The sequence below is a fragment of the Chanos chanos genome, chromosome 6 (assembly GCF_902362185.1).
Source record: "Chanos chanos chromosome 6, fChaCha1.1, whole genome shotgun sequence".
Lineage (NCBI taxonomy): Eukaryota > Metazoa > Chordata > Actinopteri > Gonorynchiformes > Chanidae > Chanos > Chanos chanos.
The window spans coordinates 48309558-48331280 of record NC_044500.1 but is presented as its reverse complement, the minus strand read 5'-3'; the positions used below and the strand labels follow the sequence as shown (position 1 = coordinate 48331280).

The 21723-nt window shown below is 45.1% G+C and overlaps 3 protein-coding genes across 3 annotated transcripts in view; 2 read left to right on the top strand and 1 right to left on the bottom strand.

Moving 5' to 3' along the window:
• Positions 1-452: 452 nt before the first annotated feature.
• On the bottom strand, positions 453-11419 carry thumpd3 (THUMP domain containing 3). Its single transcript, XM_030776750.1, has 10 exons — positions 11202-11419; positions 10338-10605; positions 10026-10103; positions 7732-8142; positions 6924-7054; positions 5692-5761; positions 5418-5533; positions 2997-3104; positions 2589-2712; positions 453-854 (listed from the first exon to the last, which is right to left on the bottom strand). Exons 2-10 carry the CDS (start codon positions 10536-10538, stop codon positions 654-656), a joined length of 1440 nt encoding a protein of 479 aa, XP_030632610.1. The 5' UTR covers positions 10539-10605; positions 11202-11419; the 3' UTR covers positions 453-653.
• Positions 11420-11804: 385 nt separating this feature from the next.
• On the top strand, positions 11805-18935 carry nprl2 (NPR2 like, GATOR1 complex subunit). The gene is given in 11 exon segments (XM_030776752.1): positions 11805-11882; positions 12125-12216; positions 12581-12749; positions 12903-13011; positions 13261-13397; positions 13683-13780; positions 14000-14036; positions 14254-14364; positions 15017-15126; positions 17219-17361; positions 18386-18935. Coding segments are annotated over 11 exon segments (1152 nt in total). The 3' UTR covers positions 18454-18935.
• Positions 18936-19332: 397 nt separating this feature from the next.
• The window catches only part of zmynd10 (zinc finger, MYND-type containing 10), an 8086-nt gene continuing 5695 nt past the window's right edge, over positions 19333-21723 (top strand). The window contains exons 1-7 of the mRNA XM_030778458.1: positions 19333-19418; positions 19671-19779; positions 20057-20173; positions 20321-20374; positions 20562-20714; positions 21064-21152; positions 21353-21453. Coding sequence (XP_030634318.1) covers positions 19333-19418; positions 19671-19779; positions 20057-20173; positions 20321-20374; positions 20562-20714; positions 21064-21152; positions 21353-21453 — 709 coding nt within the window. The remainder of the gene's footprint in view (positions 19419-19670; positions 19780-20056; positions 20174-20320; positions 20375-20561; positions 20715-21063; positions 21153-21352; positions 21454-21723) is intronic.

Genomic DNA, 21723 nt, shown 5'->3' with positions numbered 1-21723 from the left:
TTTATATGAAAACACACACTTCGACCATTTTAGTTACTGCTGAAAAATACAATCCTCTCCGATTCTTGACCACAGTAAATTGCGAAATCTTTTTTTTTTTTTGTAATCTCAATGTACTATGCATAAATATAAATTCTTTATTTTTTGTTCGGTATAGCTGTATATTCCTTTTTATGTATTTAGCCTACTTATTTTTTGTAGTGACGGAAAATTTGGGGATCTGTGTCCCTGCTTAGGAAACGTCTGCCAACAATGACAGCATTGTACAGCCAGACACAACATTGCGCAGAACTTCCGACTGATCAATCAGTGCTGACCTCATCGGGTGTAACCCCCACGCGACAGGCAACCCAGCACGCACAAGCAGCCGCGGCTGCCTTAGGACATAAGCTTTATTTAAATACACCGAATCACACCTGCCCAACCATGACATTTTGGGGTAAAACGTGAGTGTCCGCGAGCTCCTTTATACTGTGAACGATAATGTTAAGGTTATTTCAGACAATGTACTCCTAGAAGAAACCTGTCCAATACAACATGGGTATTTGATAATGGGTATTTTCCTGTAACGCGGGAAAAAAAAAAAACTTGTTCTTTCCGTTTTGCTAAGTCATCCTTCGCATTTGAGTGGAAACTTGAGCCTCGTTTACAGTCTAGACCATTTGTGTCCGAAGATTATTTTTCAATTCTGCTTCCTCGGGCCCCTCCGCGCCGCGAGCGTCTCTCAAGTCCTCTGGCGTCGTGCCAAAGGCGGAGCCCGTTCGTTTGAGGACGAAAACCCCGGCGTGTAATCCTCCGATATTCACCCACACGGTGTGGGACTTCCTCCACAGACCACCCATCCTGGACAGCGCCTGCGTAAGGCAATGCGAGTACGTGGCATTAGTAATAGCGATAAAAACAGATAAAATAAAATAAACCCTTTATGTTGATATTTCTGTAAGAGACTATGATGCGTTGAATAGTCATTCCAGTAATAGAGGAGGAAAACCTTTTTTTTTTTTTTTCCCAGGATTGCTTAGCTAGGAATATGTCAATATTTGGCCTTGTGTGGTTTCAGGGGTCAACCAAACACAGACAGTTTTCAAAAGAATGCCCCTCATTCACGGGGGCTGAGTGGCAGACTCACCAGTCTCTCCCTGTGTTTTTTATTTATTTTTTTTTAATTTGTTTTTTGTTTTTTTAATGAAGCAGTTTCTGGTCATGTCATGAGACATTTTAACTGGACGGACGGAAGGAGAAGGAGAAGGAGAAGGAGAAGGAGGTGCAGTCTGCAGGAGAAACGTGTCAATCCACCCGTGAGAGCAGATCCCATGAGCGACAGGGAGTGACGAAGACTTCCAGATTATCACAGAGTCAGAGAATTTTACGGTCAAGCCTGGACCGCGGGAGGAGGCGAACTGGGAGAGAGAAGTGACTGTTTTTAAAGGCGGGAAGCCTTCGTTTACGAGGACGTAAGACGAGGAAATCTTTTTGGTATAAAATGAGATCGCAAACATCAGTTACACTCCTGTTTTCACAGGAATGGAACATCATCGTGGGTTTTGTTTTAATGGCACTTACAAACCATACAAACAGAGTGTACTGCGTATAAACTCAAACCAACCGTTAACCTCTCGGAATGTCGTGGTTTTTAACAATAGCTTGTTGAGATTTTTCCGACTCTATTAGAAGTCTCCCTCAGGGCATCGGTGGGAGTGACGGCCATTTGGAACATTACCTGGTAAATGCATAACAGACCTGATCGGTGCTGTGGGCAGGGCTGGAGACAGCCTCAGACATGCCAACCAAAGGTTTCCTGTCTGCTCCTGTTTCACGACCTGTGATCGCATCGTCAGACTTACGACATCATCCTCCTCTTACTGAACCTCTTCACCATTTTACAGCATTTTACAGCATTTTACAGCACCTTCACCTTCAACTTCACTGGGCATTTCAGAGCATCCACTTTGACCAATCAGACGGATGCACACAGCTGTGTCCAGGCTCACGCTGAGGGATCAGATGTTAGTGAGTCTGAGCCTGCTGCTACACAGTGGCTTTGATCCAGGAACATTTATTTACACACACACACACACACACACACAGACACAGACACACACAGACACAGACACACAGACACAGACACAGACACACAGACACAGACACACACACACAGACACACACACACACACACACACACACAGACACACAGACACACACACACACACACACACACACACACAGACACACAGACACACAGACACACACACAGACACAGACACACACACACACACACACAGACACACACACACAGACACACAGACACACACACCCCCGTATATTCCTCGGAATTTAAGACAATGCTCTCCAGCATCTCCAAATATCTGGATTCCTTGACGGGAATTTCCATGACAAGGGGAATCTACAAATTCCTTTTGTATGTGGGATGCAGCACTGATGTCCTGTGTTCTTCCATGGAGAGTAACAGGAGAGAGCAGACAAAACTCAACCTGTCGGCCGCTCCGAATCAACTCCAGCCCCTCTGACACATCTCGAAGGAAGTGTGTGTGACGAGGGGGAAAACACACACACACACACGCTCTTACCTTGGTGAAGCATTTCTTGTCCTGAGTCAGTAACACAGCCTTTCCCGTCCCGGGTCTGCAAACACGCGCCATCTCTCTCAGACACGACGGGTACAGGTCCCAGTTCTTCTTCTTCGACCCCATTCTAGAGGAAAACACACACACACACACACACACACACACATATACAGATACAGATACACAGAGAGAGAGAGATTTACAGTCATTACTAGTGGTAACTTTAGAAGGTGTATTTCACAGGGTCTGTGGAACTTTAAAGACAGTTCGTTTAATAAGAGTCCATTTATTCACTGTTACTGCCTTCACATCGGGCTTTTCTCTGAAAATGATACAACCAAATGTGCTTTCTAATGGAAACAAACGAACAGGAACTAGAATGAGGGTTGAGTGCAGAATGTGCGAGCGCACCTCTTCCCAAAGGGCATGTCCGTGATAACGATGTCCACAGAGCCAGTCCGGACAGGCAGGTGACAAACATCCCACTGCAGAGTGTCCACAGGCAGCCCCGGAGCCGTGCTGACAGAGAGAGAGGGAGAGAGAAAACAGCCAGCAGGTACACATCAGGCAATCTGCAAGTAAACAAATTCCACAGCCAATCATCTCCGTCACAGAACTCTCTCCACACCCAAACACACACACACAGCCAATCATCTCCGTCACAGAACTCTCTCCACACCCAAACACACACACACAGCCAATCATCTCCGTCACAGAACTCTCTCCACACCCAAACACACACACACAGCCAATCATCTCCGTCACAGAACTCTCTCCACACCCAAACACACACACACAGCCAATCATCTCCGTCACAGAACTCTCTCCACACCCAAACACACACACACAGCCAATCATCTCCGTCACAGAACCCTCTCCACGCCCAAACACACACACACAGCCAATCATCTCCGTCACAGAATTCTCTCCACACCCAAACACACACACACAGCCAGTCATCTCCGTCACAGAACCCTCTCCACGCCCAAACACACACACACACAGCCAATCATCTCCGTCACAGAACTCTCTCCACACCCAAACACACACACACAGCCAATCATCTCCGTCACAGAACTCTCTCCACACCCAAACACACACACACAGCCAATCATCTCCGTCACAGAACTCTCTCCGCGCTCAAACACACACACAGCCAATCATCTCCGTCACAGAACTCTCTCCACACCCAAACACACACACACAGCCAATCATCTCCGTCACAGAACTCTCTCCACACCCAAACACACACACACACAGCCAATCATCTCCGTCACAGAACTCTCTCCGCGCTCAAACACACACACAGCCAACCATCTGTCACAGAATTCTTTCCACACCCAAACACACACACACAGCCAGTCATCTCCGTCACAGGAAGCTCCACGGATGAAGGGAGCAGCTCCTCTGAGATCAGGAGCATCAGGTGTAATTTGTCAGTCAGTGGATTCCTCTCTGAATAAGCAAAATGCAACAAGCCACACCAAAGGTTCATTCTGACTTTACATGTTTACTTAAATCCCAAACTCAGAGCGCAGAGAGGTTTGTCCTGCGAGGAGAGTGAGAGCAGTCTTTCTTCAGGTGAGGAAAGAGACAGGGTGAGACTCGTCTGTCTGACAGCTGTCTGCAGCTGTGGAGCCCTGTGTGTCATCCTGGCCCTGGTTTTATATTCCTAACCTTTCATACATCACACTCATGACCCACAGTCTTCTGGGCTGGATCAAAACTTTGGCCAAAACACGTGAAGAGAACAGGCTGGACCACACGCAGGCCAAAACCGTGAAGGGAACAGGCTGCAGTCGGCCTTTAGGTCCGGGGATGTTGCTGGAAGCCTCACCGCTGGGGTCAAACTGAGGTCAAACTGAGTGACTCCAGAGTGGACGTTAGAGGCGGGGTGGGTGTTAGGGACAACTGTGTCTGAAACATGATGGCACAGACGACACAGAGAACTGTGTCTGAAACATGATGGCACAGACGACAGACGACACAGACAACTGTGTCTGAAACATGATGGCACAGACGACACAGAGAACTGTGTCTGAAACATGATGGCACAGACGACACAGAGAACTGTGTTTGAAACACGATGGCACAGACGACACAGAGAACTGTGTCTGAAACATGATGGCACAGACGACAGACGACACAGACAACTGTGTCTGAAACATAATGGCACAGACGACAGACGACACAGAGAACTGTGTCTGAAACATAATGGCACAGACGACAGACGACACAGAGAACTGTGTCTAAAACATGATGGCACAGACGACACAGAGAACTGTGTCTGAAACATGATGGCACAGACGACAGACGACACAGACAACTGTGTCTGAAACACGATGGCACAGACGACAGACGACACAGAGAACTGTGTCTGAAACATAATGGCACAGACGACAGACGACACAGACAACTGTGTCTGAAACATGATGGCACAGACGACAGACAACACAGAGAACGCAGCTCATCTCAGCCAGCATGGCAAACTCATCTCAACGTCAAAGAGGTCGCGTGTCTCATTCATTATTATCACTCTATCAGCTGTTGGGCGTGTAGCAGACCCAGTCTGTTGGCTGTTGGGCACATGGCAGACCCAGTCTGTCGGCTGTTGGGCACGTGGCAGACTGGCTGTTGGGCGTGAGGCAGTCTGTCCTGAGGGATAGCACTGGGCTTTAGTTTCTGACGCCTCAGAAAAAAAAATCATCTGATGTACAAGCACCTGCTCTCAAACGAAGTAAAAAACAAAACAGTGTCGTGACAACGCTGCTGGAGAGAATTCCTTCAGGATTATGTGGACTTAACCCTGTGAGGGGGGGGGCTTGGACTCACCTGCCTGCATCCTGTCGTTTCCGCTGAATGTGACCGACGTTATTGACGGTCCGACTCACCGCCATGTCGTTATTGTCTCCGGCTACGTAGAAGGCCTGCCGCCACTCCATGGCCCCCTGAACACACAGGAGAGTGAGGTCACTTAACGTCTTATTTACAGGAAAACGGTCACGCGGGCTTTGTGGAAAGTTCAGGAACAGAAAAGAAAAACATAGTTTTGACTTGATAAGGTTTCGTGAAAGCAGGAGGCGGGTTTTGTGATTTCTGGACGTACCTCTACAGGAATGGCGCCGGTCCCACACATAGGATCTATGATGATATCAGAGGGTTGGGGTTTACACAGCCTGAACACACACACACACACACACACACACACACACACGCAAAAATAAATATTCAAGACAGTTTGGTAAATGAGAGCTCTCAAATCTAATCTATGGTGGTTATTTTTTTTCTCTGGATAATGTCAACAAGCATGAAATGTGGACTCTCTCTCTCTCTCTCTCTCTAGTCTGTTGGCTTCGGCAACACGACAGCAGTGAGTACTGTCACTCAACCCTGAAGCACCGACACAGACAGACACACACAGCCTGCAGACACACACAGACAGACACACACAGTCTCCAGACACACACAGCCTGCAGACACACAGACAGACACACACAGCCTGCAGACACACACAGCCTGCAGACACACACAGTCTCCAGACACACACAGTCTGCAGACACACAGACAGACACACACAGTCTGCAGACACACACAGACACACACAGTCTCCAGACACACACAGCCTGCAGACACACACAGACACACACAGTCTCCAGACACACACAGCCTGCAGACACACACAGCCTGCAGACACACACAGTCTCCAGACACACACAGTCTGCAGACACACAGACAGACACACACAGTTTGCAGACACACAGACAGACACACACAGTCTCCAGACACACACAGTCTGCAGACACACACAGCTGGGCAACACACACAGTTTGCAGACACACAGACAGACACACACAGTTTGCAGACACATACAGTCTCCAGACACACACAGCTGGGCAACACACACAGTCTGCAGACACACAGACAGACACACACAGTCTCCAGACACACAGACAGACACACACAGTCTCCAGACACACAGACAGACACACACAGTCTCCAGACACACAGACAGACACACACAGGTGAGAACACACAGGTGAGAACTGATTCATATGATTCAGATGAAAATCCCAAACTCTGATTCAGACCCTGACCCCACCCCCCAGTTCCAAACTCTGATTCAGACCTTGACCCCACCCCCCAGTTCCAGGGAATCGGAGGTCAGGCACATTTTGGTGAACCACAACATTCAAAACACTTGTGTCAAGACACGTAAGAGACACGTAAGAAATCCCCGATTTAGCATTGCCTGACACTGCGGGGCAAAACTCTGAGACATCATCGTCACAACTGAGGAGAGAAACAGAGCCTGTAACCATGGAGACGGTCGCTAATAACCTCAACATTCCATATGCTAGCGTGGAGCGGAGTGTCGTTGGCCCAAAGTGAGTGATGTTTCTGCGATGGAGGCTTTCCTCCGTCAGGGCGATACCCACCACCACCTCACTGTTGTGGATATTCAGTAGAACCTAAGGGCAAAGGTGAAAGGTCATGACCTGTCAGTCAGCATTACATAACAAGCATTAACCATGTCCGCACAGGAAGGGTCAGCATTTTTGTGAAAAGTTTTGTATCATTCAAGGAACATTACCCTTTCTGTGCAATCTCAACTTTTACAAAAATATTTTTATTTTAGCAGTATCTTACTGAAACACAATCCTTTTTCATGAGAAATGGAAAAAAACCCCAAAAACTTTCTCATGTTGCATCAGTCCTCTCCTTACGTCTTCTGAAATCCCATTTTTTCTTATACACAAACTCCGTGTGTTTACAGAGTAAAATGATCTTTCAATCGCTCATGGTTTTCCCTTCCTCCCATTGTTCTCACATGAACACTCACGTGTCTATTCAAAAGCTTTTGGGTTTTATCTGAGCGGGCGCCTTTAAAGAAGAACTTTATCTGAGCGGGCACCTTTAAAGGAGAACTTTATCTGAGCGGGCACCTTTAAAGGAGAACTTTATCTGAGCGGGCACCTTTAAAGGAGAACTTTATCTGAGCGGGCACCTTTAAAGGAGAACTTTATCTGAGCGGGCACCTTTAAAGGAGAACTTTATCTGAGCGGGCACCTTTAAAGGAGAACTTTACAGAGATGGAGGGAAAAGAGAGGGAGTGTTCCTGTAGTTCTCTGTTCATGTGATAACTCACCTCCACGTCAAACCGAGTCATGTCTGCCTTCCACTGGAACACCTCCTGCACCGCGCCCCCAAACTCCCGCGCCGCCTCGTTGGACGTGAAGCTGTGTTTGTCCCCGGCTCGGTTGCAGGTCACGCGAAACTTCAGCGGCTTGACCTCCGACCCTTCCTCCTTTGGCTCTCCGTCCCGCTCGGGGGAGCCGCCCTCTTGTCCGTCGACTTCCTGCGCGGCCTTGTGCTCCGTTTCCATGGAAACGGCATCCTCAGCGGCGTCTTGGCCGGCGTCGGGGCTCGGCCTGGAGGCGGCGTTTCCACGGCGACGCCCTCGTTTCTTCTTCAGAGAGATGTTCATCTTCCAGACCTCCAGCGCGTTGTGCCACGGGAGGTTGGAGGCCAGGGCCTGTAGGTCTGCAAACACTTCCTCCTGAAGGAGAAAAAAAAAAACCCATGAGAAAACAACCTGCTCTGCTCCTCCAGAACCCCTCAGCTCCCACCTGAACCTAAACCATGACCTGAATCTAAACCATGACCTGAACCTAAACCATGACCTGAATCTAAACCATGACCTGAACCTAAACCATGACCTGAATCTAAACCATGACCTGAACCTAAACCATGACTTGAACCTAAACCATGACCTGAACCTAAACCATGACCTGAACCTAAACCATGACCTGAACCTAAACCATGACCTGTTACGTTAGTCTGCACATGATACACATCCAACATCCAACCACTGATGTTTGGTTCTTGATTCAGCATGGTCTGTTTGGTTCCTGATTCAGCATGGTGTGTTTGGTTCCTCACACATGGATTAAGACTAAGGAACTTTATTAAACCAAGCCCTACACTGCCAGTGACATTTCCTCCATTAGGGTTCTCCCTGTGTGCAGAGCAGAGCCAGAACAGCCGTCGTTTTTTTTCCACAAATTTAATCACATCTTAAAACAAACCCCAAAAGCCAACATCAGGGGGAAAAAAACTCAAGTTTTTTTCTTCAATTTTCTCTTACAGAGTTGTCAGAACAAAACACATATTACTGGGAGGTCAGTTCATTTACATATCCAATGTTGAATGTACAGAAACAACACAAATCGAACGCTTTCATTCATCCATTTTTCTGTTTCTGACCCTGTTATTCAGAAACAGAGCTGTCAAATCCTTTAGGGAGTGCTGGGCTAGCTATAAATGTATAGGAACTTTTTATAAATGTAAGAGACTTTTTATAAATTTAAGGACCTTTTTATAAATGTAAGAAATATTTAAATACATAATTCTTTTTACAAATTAATTCTATTGCACAAAACATAAAATGCAAATATGATTAAGCAAGATTTGTCTGTGCTGAAGGGGTGAACTGTCTGGCATATGATTTCGTAACACAGCACCAGTTCACTGTGATGATACAGGGCAGAGAGTCAACATTCATAACACACAGAGCCAGTTCACTGTGACGACACAGGGCAGAGAGTCAACATTCATAACACACAGAGCCAGTTCACTGTGACGACACAGGGCAGAGATTCAACATTCATAACACACAGAGCCAGTTCACTGTGACGACACAGGGCAGAGATTCAACATTCATAACACACAGAGCCAGTTCACTGTGACGACACAGGGCAGAGATTCAACATTCATAACACACAGAGCCAGTTCACTGTGACGACACAGGGCAGAGATTCAACATTCATAACACAGAGCCAGTTCACTGTGACGACACAGGGCAGAGATTCAACATTCATAACACACAGAGCCAGTTCACTGTGATGACACAGGGCAGAGATTCAACATTCATAACACACAGAGCCAGTTCACTGTGACGACACAGGGCAGAGATTCAACATTCATAACACAGAGCCAGTTCACTGTGACGACACAGGGCAGAGATTCAACATTCATAACACACAGAGCCAGTTCACTGTGATGACACAGGGCAGAGATTCAACATTCATAACACACAGAGCCAGTTCACTGTGACGACACAGGGCAGAGAGTCAACATTCATAACACACAGAGCCAGTTCACTGTGACGACACAGGGCAGAGATTCAACATTCATAACACACAGAGCCAGTTCACTGTGACGACACAGGGCAGAAATTCAACATTCATAACACACAGAGCCAGTTCACTGTGACGACACAGGGCAGAGAGTCAACATTCATAACACACAGAGCCAGTTCACTGTGACGACACAGGGCAGAGAGTCAACATTCAACTTGTCTTGCACTTTAAGAGATATTAAGCATCAGAGCATTTAACATATTAAATTGCAATTTTATACTTCAATTAAAATAGAAAATACCTTCGAATCTTTAAACTGAAAATTTTCAAACTCTTCGACCACAACAAATAGATTATCCACAGATTTTAAGTGATGGACCTGTGAAAAGATGGAGACACAGAGAGAGAGAGAGAGAGAGAGAGGGAGAGAGAGAGAGAGAGAGAGAGAGAGAGAGAGGTGTCAGTAACAGATTTTCAATGGTTGTGTTTCAAACCCTAAATGAGGCAAACTATCGCTACCTGTTCATCTGCAATGACAAACAGTCCATCTTGAACACGGACGGCGTTTGTCTGGACCGGGCTCAGACAGGAGAAAACACAGCATGGTACTTACCAGAGGAAGTTTATCAGTAGTTATCTGAAAATAGATTCTGCCACGGTCCCTGCTAATCCTAGCACTGGCCCCGATTTTCTCATTCACTTCCTCTGCGGCCGTGTGTTCGAACCCCGTAGGTACGGTGGCACCAATCGTGACCGTGATTGGCTGAGAGCTGTCACCTGACATCAGGGTAGGGTCACTGTCATGCCTGTCCATGGGTCCTGTAGTCTGATGGGAGCTGTTTCTATACCACTGGAACTCTATTCTGATGGTGTGTTATGGCCTGTAACACAGAACAAAGGATCAAGACAGTTTGAAGTCTGAAGAGCGCGCACTAATGTAGAAGCTCGGGGCATACAATGTGATGTGTATATGACAGATGTCCTACTGGAGACACAGTGTGGAAGAGGACAGCATCTCCGACTGTTTTTGATGCACTGAAGGACAGAGTTATATTTGCATGAACAATAAACAAGAAAAAAAAGCTGACGGTCTAAGATATTTCCAAAGGATTTAAAATGTATTTTTGTGTGCATATAATTAACTTATGTGTTTATAAATTACTGTGTGCAGAAAACATGTATTGTGTTATGCCGCTGTTTATTAAAACGACTGCCACACAGCGGATATGGAATCGAACCTCTCAGCGATTCCAAACTTAACTCTTAAAAATTTGTTTGTACTGGTAGCACCTACGCAACCAATCACATAATCGCTCACTGCTCTTTATAAACACAGTGGCCAATCACTGGCCGTGTTACAAGTCGTTCATAACCTGACACTACAAGCCTTTGCACGTGCATGTAGTAAATAGCCATGGCACTTTCTCAGTTGAATACAAAACACTTTTGCGGTGTTGAAAACTCGTTCAGTTCTTACCCGGAATATTCACTTATCACTGAAGGACGTCTGAACGCACTTAGATCAGTCACGCTCCTAACCTCACGGCTTTAGCTAGCTATCACGTTATCTAGCTCAGAGATTTGAACACACTCGACACTTCCGTTATTGTCAATTTGTGGTTGAGTTGTTGAGCTCTGAAGACAACATTTACAGAGGAGTACGTCTGAATGTATGGCACAAACCAAAACAACTTACTAAACTGGCTGATTATCAACATTAGGGCTCGCTAACATTTCCATCTCAGGTGCCAGTCTCCCTAAACACGAGATGAGTGAACGTAGACACAGCGTACACACTGCTCTCGATTCCGGTTTCTAATTGTAAATAAGAGGCCCATTTTTTTTAGTTTATCTCGTTCATAGGATGAACAAAAGCTCATCCTAACTTATATAGTCTCTTTAAAGGAAAGTTTTCTCCGTATACAGCTCCAGTATACTAGACAAGTGCTGATATCAAATGCGCTTATTTTTGTTTTTTGTAGAGTCCTCTGAAAATGTAACTTTTATTCTGAAGGAAAGGGTCCTTGCGGTGTTCATGTTGAAGGAAGGGTCATTATAGGAAGCTTCTCGCTGCTTAATCATGGGAACAAACAGGATAATTGAATGTATATTTTTTAGTGAATTTCACCCCACTCTAGGCCCTAAAATCACTTACCAGGTAGGCGTTTGATGCGACAAATGTCGACCTATTAACTATAACGTCAAAGCTTTACACTTTAGGCCATCGACTGTAAATGTCGTTTAGCCATCATACTGTTCCGTATTATTCGCTGAGTCGTGGGTGTGAGACTACGTCAGACTAAATAATTGAGTTATTTATTCGAGAATGGTCATGCCCGTCCTGTTGTTTACACCACTGACCGACGTTTTTTGAGAGCCGTCATTCCGCTTGTTTTACAGGTTCCCGAGGAATACATCTCTCGCGAGCTGTTTGACACGGTGCAGGTTTACATTATAACGAAACCCGAACTGCAGAACAAGTTAATAACTGTGTACGTACATCCAGCATTCTTAACACTGACCCCTGTCGTTCTTTTCATGTCACGCACGTTCACGCAGCTGATCACTTTGATAAGGAGTCCTGCCGGTTACCCTAGTCGTTATGTCTAATGAACAGATTCCAAAACAGCTCCAAACACACACACACACACACACACACACACACACACACACACGCTATTAACAGACAATCAGTGTGTCCTTAAAGTGGGAGCTTTTGAAGATTGTTTACCATATTTAGTTATTGATATAGAAATATTATTGATATAGAAATGTAGAAAATTCGTATTTTTGGTGCATTTTTAAATTCCATAGACTGAACAAGGAGTCCCTGGTTTGTTTGTGTTGCTTCTACAGTACTGCTATGGAGAAGAAGCTGATTGGCTGCCCGGTCTGCATCGAGCATAAGAAGTACAGTCGTAATGCCTTACTCTTTAACCTGGGTTTTGTCTGCGACGCCCAAGCCAAAACGTGCGCGCTGGAACCCATCGTCAAAAAACTCTCTGGTTACCTCACAACTCTGGAGGTAAAGACTGTCTCGTTGGGAGGATGAATCGTGTGTTTGTGACCGTGCACACATGCTTGTTAAAATGAGTTTGTGTGTAAGTACTGTACATGTGATGGTTAAATTGAGTTGTGTTTGTGTTTGTGCGTGTGTGTGTGTGTGCGTGTCTGGCAGTTGGAGAGTGAATTTATCTCTAATGAAGAGAGCAAACAGAAGTTGTTGCCCATCATGTCCACATTACTGGAGGAACTGAATGCTTCTGGAGCCTGTACCTTACCCATCGGTATGTGTGTCTGTGTGTGTGTGTGTGTGTGTGTTTACATATACCATGTTTACATGTTCCATCCCTCTCTCTCTCACACACACACACTGTCTAGCTGTAGATCTTCCTCTTTCTCAGCCTCTTTCCAGTTGTCTTTCTGTGTCTCTGTGTGTCTGCATTTCTCTCCCTTGGTTACACTCTCTCTCTTTCTCTCTCTCTCTCTCTCTCTCTCTCCCTCCCCCTCTCTCCATCCCCCTCTTTTTAACCCAGACGAGTCAAACACCATTCATCTGAAGCTGATTGAGCAGAGGAAGGATCCGGTGATAGTGCAGGAATACGATGTGCCCGTATTCACTCAGAACAAAGATCATTTCATCAAGACCCAGTGGGACCTCACCACACAGCAGGTGACCCTCACATGAGCAGCTCATGAAAGGGCCCTATAGCCAAGATTCCACTTCCCCACTCTAGAGCACTTCCAATAGGAGGTACACCCAATCAGAGGGGGAACACTGCCCTCTTGTGGTGAATCATATAGCCACGTGACTTTTTTTGTGTCATACCAGCCTGAAACTTAAATAAGATTGCTTACCTTCTCGTGGACCAGTAACCACAGAGAAGAAGATTTTAGAGGAATAAAGGAGTTCCTGTGAAGGAAGAGGAGAGGGTGATGGTATAACCCTGTGTTGTAGATCCTGCCCTACATCGACGGATACAGACACATTCAGAAGATCTCGGCCGAGGCAGATGTCGAGCTCAATTTGGTTCGAATCGCTGTTCAGAATTTACTGTAAGTTCTCCCATTAATGCCACACATTAATGTGACGTTAGAATAAGACTTAATGAACATAAGTATATTGAGTAATATGAGGTGTTATACAAGACAATGTATTATAAACATATTCATAAGATTTCTCAGTGTTGAAAATAATAAATCGTTTGGACTATATGTTTTATCATGATGGTGTAACTGAGGGTGGAAACACTAAATGACAAGCGTTTCTCACAGGTATTATGGAGTTGTCACGCTGGTTTCTATATTTCAGGTAATTTACAGTTACCGATGCTCCTCCCTGTGTATGCACGCACACGCATAGATTCATTTTTGTATGTGAATAGGTTTACGCTAATCCAGTCTTTTTTTTATTTTCTCTCTGAGGCTAATTGTACTGTACTGTGTCAATTGTAGTATGTCAGCAAAACTTGGTACGTGTTCTAAAATATTTGTGCCAAACTTCCTGGGTCCTCTGTATCACCCTGCAGTACTCCAACGTGTACCGCACCACTCCCAAAGTCCAGAACCTCATAGATGACAAGTCTGTCCAGGAGGAGTGTCTGCACTATGTCAGCAAACCAGGTGAGTGAGGACATGAGGTGGAGAGGGTTAAACCAGGTGAGTGAGGACATGAGGGGATTAAACCAGGTGAGTGAGGACATGAGGGGGTTAAACCAGGTGAGTGAGGACATGAGGGGGTTAAACCAGGTGAGTGAGGACATGAGGTGGAGAGGGTTAAACCAGGTGAGTGAGGACATGAGGGGGTTAAACCAGGTGAGTGAGGACATGAGGTGGAGAGGGTTAAACCAGGTGAGTGAGGACATGAGGGGATTAAACCAGGTGAGTGTGGACATGAGGGGGTTAAACCAGGTGAGTGAGGACATGAGGGGGTTAAACCAGGTGAGTGAGGACATGAGGTGGAGAGGGTTAAACCAGGTGAGTGAGGACATGAGGGGGTTAAACCAGGTGAGTGAGGACATGAGGGGGTTAAACCAGGTGAGTGAGGACATGAGGTGGAGAGGGTTAAACCAGGTGAGTGAGGACATGAGGTGGAGAGGGTTAAACCAGGTGAGTGAGGACATGAGGTGGAGAGGGTTAAACCAGGTGAACACAGATAGAAAGAACAGGACAAAGAGTAAAACAGGAGAGCACAGGTCCAGGGAGAAGGAGTAGAGAACCAGTCTTTTATAATACTTATACTAATATTTATAAAACTGTGTGGGTTTGTATGCCTTGTCTGTCTCAGGTCAGCGGGCCAGTTTAAGAGACGTGTTCCAGCTGTACTGTGGTTTGACCCCTGGTACTACAGTGCGTGACCTTTGCTCCCGACATGCTCAGCAGCTGCAGAGGGTGGATGAGAGGTGCGTTGTGTCTGGAGCGTCTGTAACACACTGACACTCTCACACAAAGCGTCTGTAACACACTGACATTCTCACACACAGCGTCTGTAACACACTGACATTCTCACACACAGCGTCTGTAACACACTGACACTCTCACACACAGCGTCTGTAACACACTGACATTCTCACACACAGTGTCTGTAACACACTGACACTGTCACACACAGCGTCTGTAACACACTGACACTGTTACACACAGCGTCTGTAACACACTGACATTCTCACACACAGCGTCTGTAACACACTGACACTCTCACACACAGCGTCTGTAACACACTGACACTCTCACACACAGCGTCTGTAACACAATGACACTCTCACACACAGCGTCTGTAACACACTGACATTCTCACACACGGCGTCTGTAACACACTGACATTCTCACACACAGCGTCTGTAACACACTGACATTCTCACACACAGCGTCTGTAACACACTGACACTCTCACACAAAGCGTCTGTAACACACTGACATTCTCACACAAAGCATCTGTAACACACTGACACTCTCACACAAAGCGTCTGTAACACACTGACATTCTCACACAAAGCATCTGTAACACACTGACACTCTCACACAAAGCGTCTGTAACACACTGACATTCTCACACAAAGCATCTGTAACACACTGACACTCTCACACAAAGCGTCTGTAACACACTGACACTCTCACACAAAGCGTCTGTAACACACTGACATTCTCACACAAAGCATCTGTAACACACTGACACTCTCACACAAAGCGTCTGTAACACACTGACATTCTCACACACAGCGTCGGTAACACACTGACACTCTCACACACAGCGTCTGTAACACAATGACACTCTCACACACAGCGTCTGTAACACACTGACATTCTCACACACGGCGTCTGTAACACACTGACATTCTCACACACAGCGTCTGTAACACACTGACATTCTCACACACAGCGTCTGTAACACACTGACACTCTCACACAAAGCGTCTGTAACACACTGACATTCTCACACAAAGCATCTGTAACACACTGACACTCTCACACAAAGCGTCTGTAACACACTGACATTCTCACACAAAGCATCTGTAACACACTGACACTCTCACACAAAGCGTCTGTAACACACTGACATTCTCACACAAAGCATCTGTAACACACTGACACTCTCACACAAAGCGTCTGTAACACACTGACACTCTCACACAAAGCGTCTGTAACACACTGACATTCTCACACAAAGCATCTGTAACACACTGACACTCTCACACAAAGCGTCTGTAACACACTGACATTCTCACACACAGCGTCTGTAACACACTGACACTCTCACACAAAGCGTCTGTAACACACTGACATTCTCACACAAAGCATCTGTAACACACTGACACTCTCACACAAAGCGTCTGTAACACACTGACACTCTCACACAAAGCGTCTGTAACACACTGACATTCTCACACAAAGCATCTGTAACACACTGACACTCTCACACAAAGCGTCTGTAACACACTGACATTCTCACACACAGCGTCTGTAACACACTGACACTCTCACACAAAGCGTCTGTAACACACTGACATTCTCACACAAAGCATCTGTAACACACTGACACTCTCACACAAAGCATCTGTAACACACTGACACTCTCACACAAAGCGTCTGTAACACACTGACACTCTCACACAAAGCGTCTGTAACACACTGACACTCTCACACACAGCGTCTGTAACACACTGACATTCGCACACAAAATGTCCATAATGCACTTAGACTCTTACATTAAGTCAGACGCACTCATATGTGAGCTCTGGCACCCACAGCACTGAATGGACCATTGGTTGGGATGTTTTCTCTCTGTAAGCAGAGTGCGGTCTTTGGTCACATGGACCATTGGTTGGGATGTTTTCTCTCTGTAAGCAGAGTGCGGTCTTTGGTCACATGGACCATTGGTTGGGATGTTTTCTCTCTGTAAGCAGAGTGCGGTCTTTGGTCACATGGACCATTGGTTGGGATGTTTTCTCTCTGTAAGCAGTGTGCGGTCTTTGGTTGACGGAGCTCTCTTTGCAGGCGGCTGATCCAGTTCGGTCTGATGAAGGGGCTGATTCGCCGGCTGCAGAAATATCCCGTCAAAGCGATACGAGACGAGAAGAGTCGTCCGCCGCGCCTCTACACGGGTTGTCATAGTTACGACGAGATCTGCTGCAAAACAGGCGAGTACAACCACGGTCTACGCCGAAGGAGAGTAAGAGATTTAAAAAAACGCAGGACAGTATAATCTAACTGAAAATAATGTTTGAACATCATTAGACATTGTATGATTGATGAACCAGGGGAATCCCATTTAAAAAATAAAACGAAACAGAAAAGAAAAAATTAAAACAGTGCTCAACAGAGCAGCACGGTGGAACAGCAGCAGGTACAGAAAAATGGTCACACATGGTGCTTTAAATGAATCAAGCTTTAAATGAATCATGCTTTAAATGAATCACGCTTTAAATGAATCACGCTTTAAATGAACCAAGCTTTAAATGAATCAAGCTTTAAATGAATCATGCTTTAAATGAATCACGCTTTAAATGAACCAAGCTTTAAATGAACCAAGCTTTAAATGAGTCAAGCTTTAACTGAGTCAAGCTTTAAATGAATCAAGCTTTAAATGAGTCAAGCTTTAAATGAGTCAAGCTTTAACTGAGTCAAGCTTTAAATGAATCAAGCTTTAAATGAATCAAGCTTTAAATGAATCACGCTTTAAATGAATCACGCTTTAAATTAACCAAGCTTTAAATGAATCAAGCTTTAAATGAATCACGCTTTAAATGAACCAAGCTTTAAATGAATCAAGCTTTAAATGAATCAAGCTTTAAATGAGTCAAGCTTTAACTGAGTCAAGCTTTAAATGAGTCAAGCTTTAACTGAGTCAAGCTTTAAATGAATCAAGCTTTAAATGAGTCAAGCTTTAAATGAGTCAAGCTTTAACTGAGTCAAGCTTTAAATGAATCAAGCTTTAAATGAATCAAGCTTTAAATGAATCACGCTTTAAATGAATCACGCTTTAAATGAGTCAAGCTTTAAATGAGTCAAGCTTTAACTGAGTCAAGCTTTAACTGAGTCAAGCTTTAAATGAATCACGCTTTGTTTGTTTGGTTTTTTTTGTTTTCAAAGTGTGATTGACAGATGCAGGAGAAGAGAAATGTCTCCATAGGCTGCTGTGAAAACACATGTCTGTCTCCTCAGGAATGAGCTACAGGGAGCTGGAGGACCGTCTGGAAAACGACCCAAACATCGTCATCTGTTGGAAATGAACGTCTGTCTACGCGCCCACACAGAGAGAGACGCAGGACGGAGGAGACAGCTGAGTAGGACAGCCGTCCACAGGACGACTGCTGTGCCCTGATAGACACTGCAACACGGAGAGAGCCTCAGCGTCAAAGCTGTTTCATTGCTCTATAGGATTTGGCATTGAGTAGGCTACTGAGATATCCTTGTGCCAAGGCCTGAGGGTGGAATGAGAGTGTTGCTGCCCTGCATGCAAGTTCAAACACCATACATACAAACACTGAAACACACGCACACCCACACACACGCTGAGTGAATTCTTGCCCCAGGAAAATGTGCTGAAGGTGATCATTGTTAAAAGCGCTAAGTGCTCTCTTTGTGACGATCTCTGAGATATGTTTACTTGGAAGCTGGAACTTTTAACATTCTGAAAGCTCTTTACGGAGACATCGCAAAATATTGCTGCAACGGAATACTGCTTTTTGTACATCTTTCAGACCCCTAGTATTAACAAAACGAAGATGTTTGTTGCCTTAAACAGTCTAAATTGTAAAACTTAAATGTGACCAGACTTTTATTCTTAACTGAATAAAGCTTTACATGTTTGTCGATTGTTTGTCAGACTAAATATGAAATTTGTCATATTCATACTTCAACATTTTCTCTTCAACATCATACACAAACGCAAAACAAGCTCTGTAAACGTTTCCTTTCACGCGTTCTGCCAATGCGCATGCGCATATGTACTAGTAACCACGGCAACCTCAGTTTGAGATCGGTTCATTGTAAACAGAGCATTCGCAGGCTGTAATAGTCGCTATTATTTACTGGTGTTGTTGGGTTAAATAACACATCGGTTCTGTAACCTGGTTATCTTCCGTTACGAGAATTGTCAGAACTTAACAATGGATTGTGTGCTGTTACACGGAGAGGCTGAGGGCTATATTCAAAACCTGGAGAGATTTCCAATGAGAGATGTTGGCAGCCCAAGGTTAGCGTTCAGTTATGGATAACGTTAGCTTAACTTTATTTAAATAGTCTCCCTTTTTTGAAATTATGAATTTATATTTAACTCGGTGTTGTAATTTTTATATACATATATAATGGTCTATATTCATTTTTAAACATATTCTAATTGTGCCATGCATTTAAGGTTACGTTGATATGATCGGTTATGCAGCGTTGTGTTGTACAACATAGTTAACTGAGTTTAGTGAGCTTGACAGAATGTTTTGATTGACAGGTGGTCCCGTCAGCACGAATACATTGAGAAATTAAACATGCAAGCCATCCTGAACGCCAGTGCCAATCAAGACGAGTTCGTGAAAGAACTTTTTGTGTCTCTGGGAAAGGTGCCAAGCAGTTCCTTTGACCTATCTGTTTTAATCTGCCAGTAATGCGCATGTCAAATATGAAATTCCCCTTGATAACGGTGTACTCACCCATACGCTACACAAACCCTTTAAACAAGTTATTCAGCGATGAAGCACGGAAGTGCTCGACTCTGTTACAAATGTAAAGGTGAAGGATAGCTACGAAATGAAATCCCCGCTGTGTAATTAATAAATGTCGCTATTGGTTTGGAAAACATGTATGAAGAATTTTTTGAAGGTTTCGTTTGTGGCTCAGATACCGACGCTGGTGCATGAGATGATCCTTATTGAAGTTTGGAAGCAGAAGGTATTTCCCGTCCTCTGTCGGCTCGAGGACTTTAACCCGAAAAGCACCCTGCCCTTATACATGGTGGTGAGATGGGATTCCCTTTTTTTGGGGCTTGTCTAATGCTGACAGATCGGTCACTGTCTTCTGCACTTTGAATTCAAAGAGATGCCGTTTTCTACTGAATTGTTTCGACTCTCCTAATTTTTTTTTTTTTTTTTATCTCAATTGCAGATTCACCATGAAGCTACGGTCATCAACCTTTTAGAGACAATCATGTTCCACAAGGTGAATGCACTTTAACTTAAGATTTATCGAATTTATCCGACACCCCCAAACAGCGGTGACTTTAGGGTAACAGCTGAAGTTTTAAAGTAATGTGTAGAGTGATATAAATTGTAGCTGAAGATGTGACTAGTGATATTAATACATTTATGAATCGGGATATGTGCTGTTGTGTTTATGTGGTTAACAGGACGCGTGTGAAGCCGCTGAGGATGCCGTGTTAGACCTAGTGGATTACTGCCACCGGAAACTCACGCTGTTAGCAGGTCAAGCCGCCCGCGGAGAGATCCAGAAACAGGACCGGATCACGCACACCGACAGTTCACACATGACATCTGTACAGGTCAGCACCTGACTCTGCCGGAGTTCAGAGAACTGCCTCAAAAACAGGGAGCTACTGATTCACATCGGGGTTTTGCGTATTCACAGACTCTTTAACATTGGTTATATGCTGTGTATTTGATCTTGGTTCTAAAGCAGCATGTAACCTTTAATAATTCATTGTTTTGTGTGAGCTGAGAATGGGGACACACAGAACCCTGGTCATGAATTTTAGAGCCATCAGGCTTGGCCTGCCCCTGTTCCCCTCAGTGGATTACACAGAGAGAGGAGCCTGGCTGAGTGAATGCATGCGTCTGTAGTTTGGCAGAGACTGGTTATGAGCGGTGTGTATTCATGACTGTGTGTTTCAGGAGCTGCAGAGGCAGAAGACCATGATGGAGTTTGATATCTCTCTAAAGGCTCTGTCTGTGCTACGCTACATCACTGACTGTGTGGAGAGGTACCAGCTCTAACTCATCAGGGAGTCAACGTCCTTATCACAGTTGTGCTAGTACTTTACCATCAACTCATTGTACACAAACAGTTATGATGATTTTCTCTCTCTCTCTCTCTCTCTCTCTCTCTCTCTCTCTCTTTCTCTCTCTCTGTCTCTCTCTCTCTCTCTCTTTGCATCCCTGTCTCTCCCTGTCTGTGTACCAGTCTGAGTGTAAGTGTGCTGACTCGGTTGCTATGCACTCATAACCTGCCCTGTGTGTTGGTCCAGCTGGTGGAGCACAGTCCATGGAGCTGTTATACTGGAGGTCTGTCTCATACACTGATACACCTACCATACACAGCCTGTCTGTCTCACACACTGATACACCCATCATACACAGCCTGTCTGTCTCACACACTGATACACCCATCATACACAGCCTGTCTGTCTCACTCACTGATACACTCACCATACATGACCTGTCTGTCTCACACACTGATACACCCACCATACACAGCCAGTCTGTCTCACTCACTGATACAGTCACCATACACAGCCTGTCTGTCTGTCTCACACACTGATATACAGACACAGA

Coding starts and splice junctions, on each gene's coding strand:
- thumpd3 (XM_030776750.1), bottom strand. CDS start 10,538: ATGGACAGGCATGACAGTGACCCTACCCTGATGTCAGGTGACAGCTCT. Junction 7,055..7,731: donor TGACTCGGTTTGACGTGGAG/GTGAGTTATCAC, acceptor CTTTGCCCTTAG/GTTCTACTGAATATCCACAA. Junction 855..2,588: donor ACAAGAAATGCTTCACCAAG/GTAAGAGCGTGT, acceptor TGCCTTACGCAG/GCGCTGTCCAGGATGGGTGG.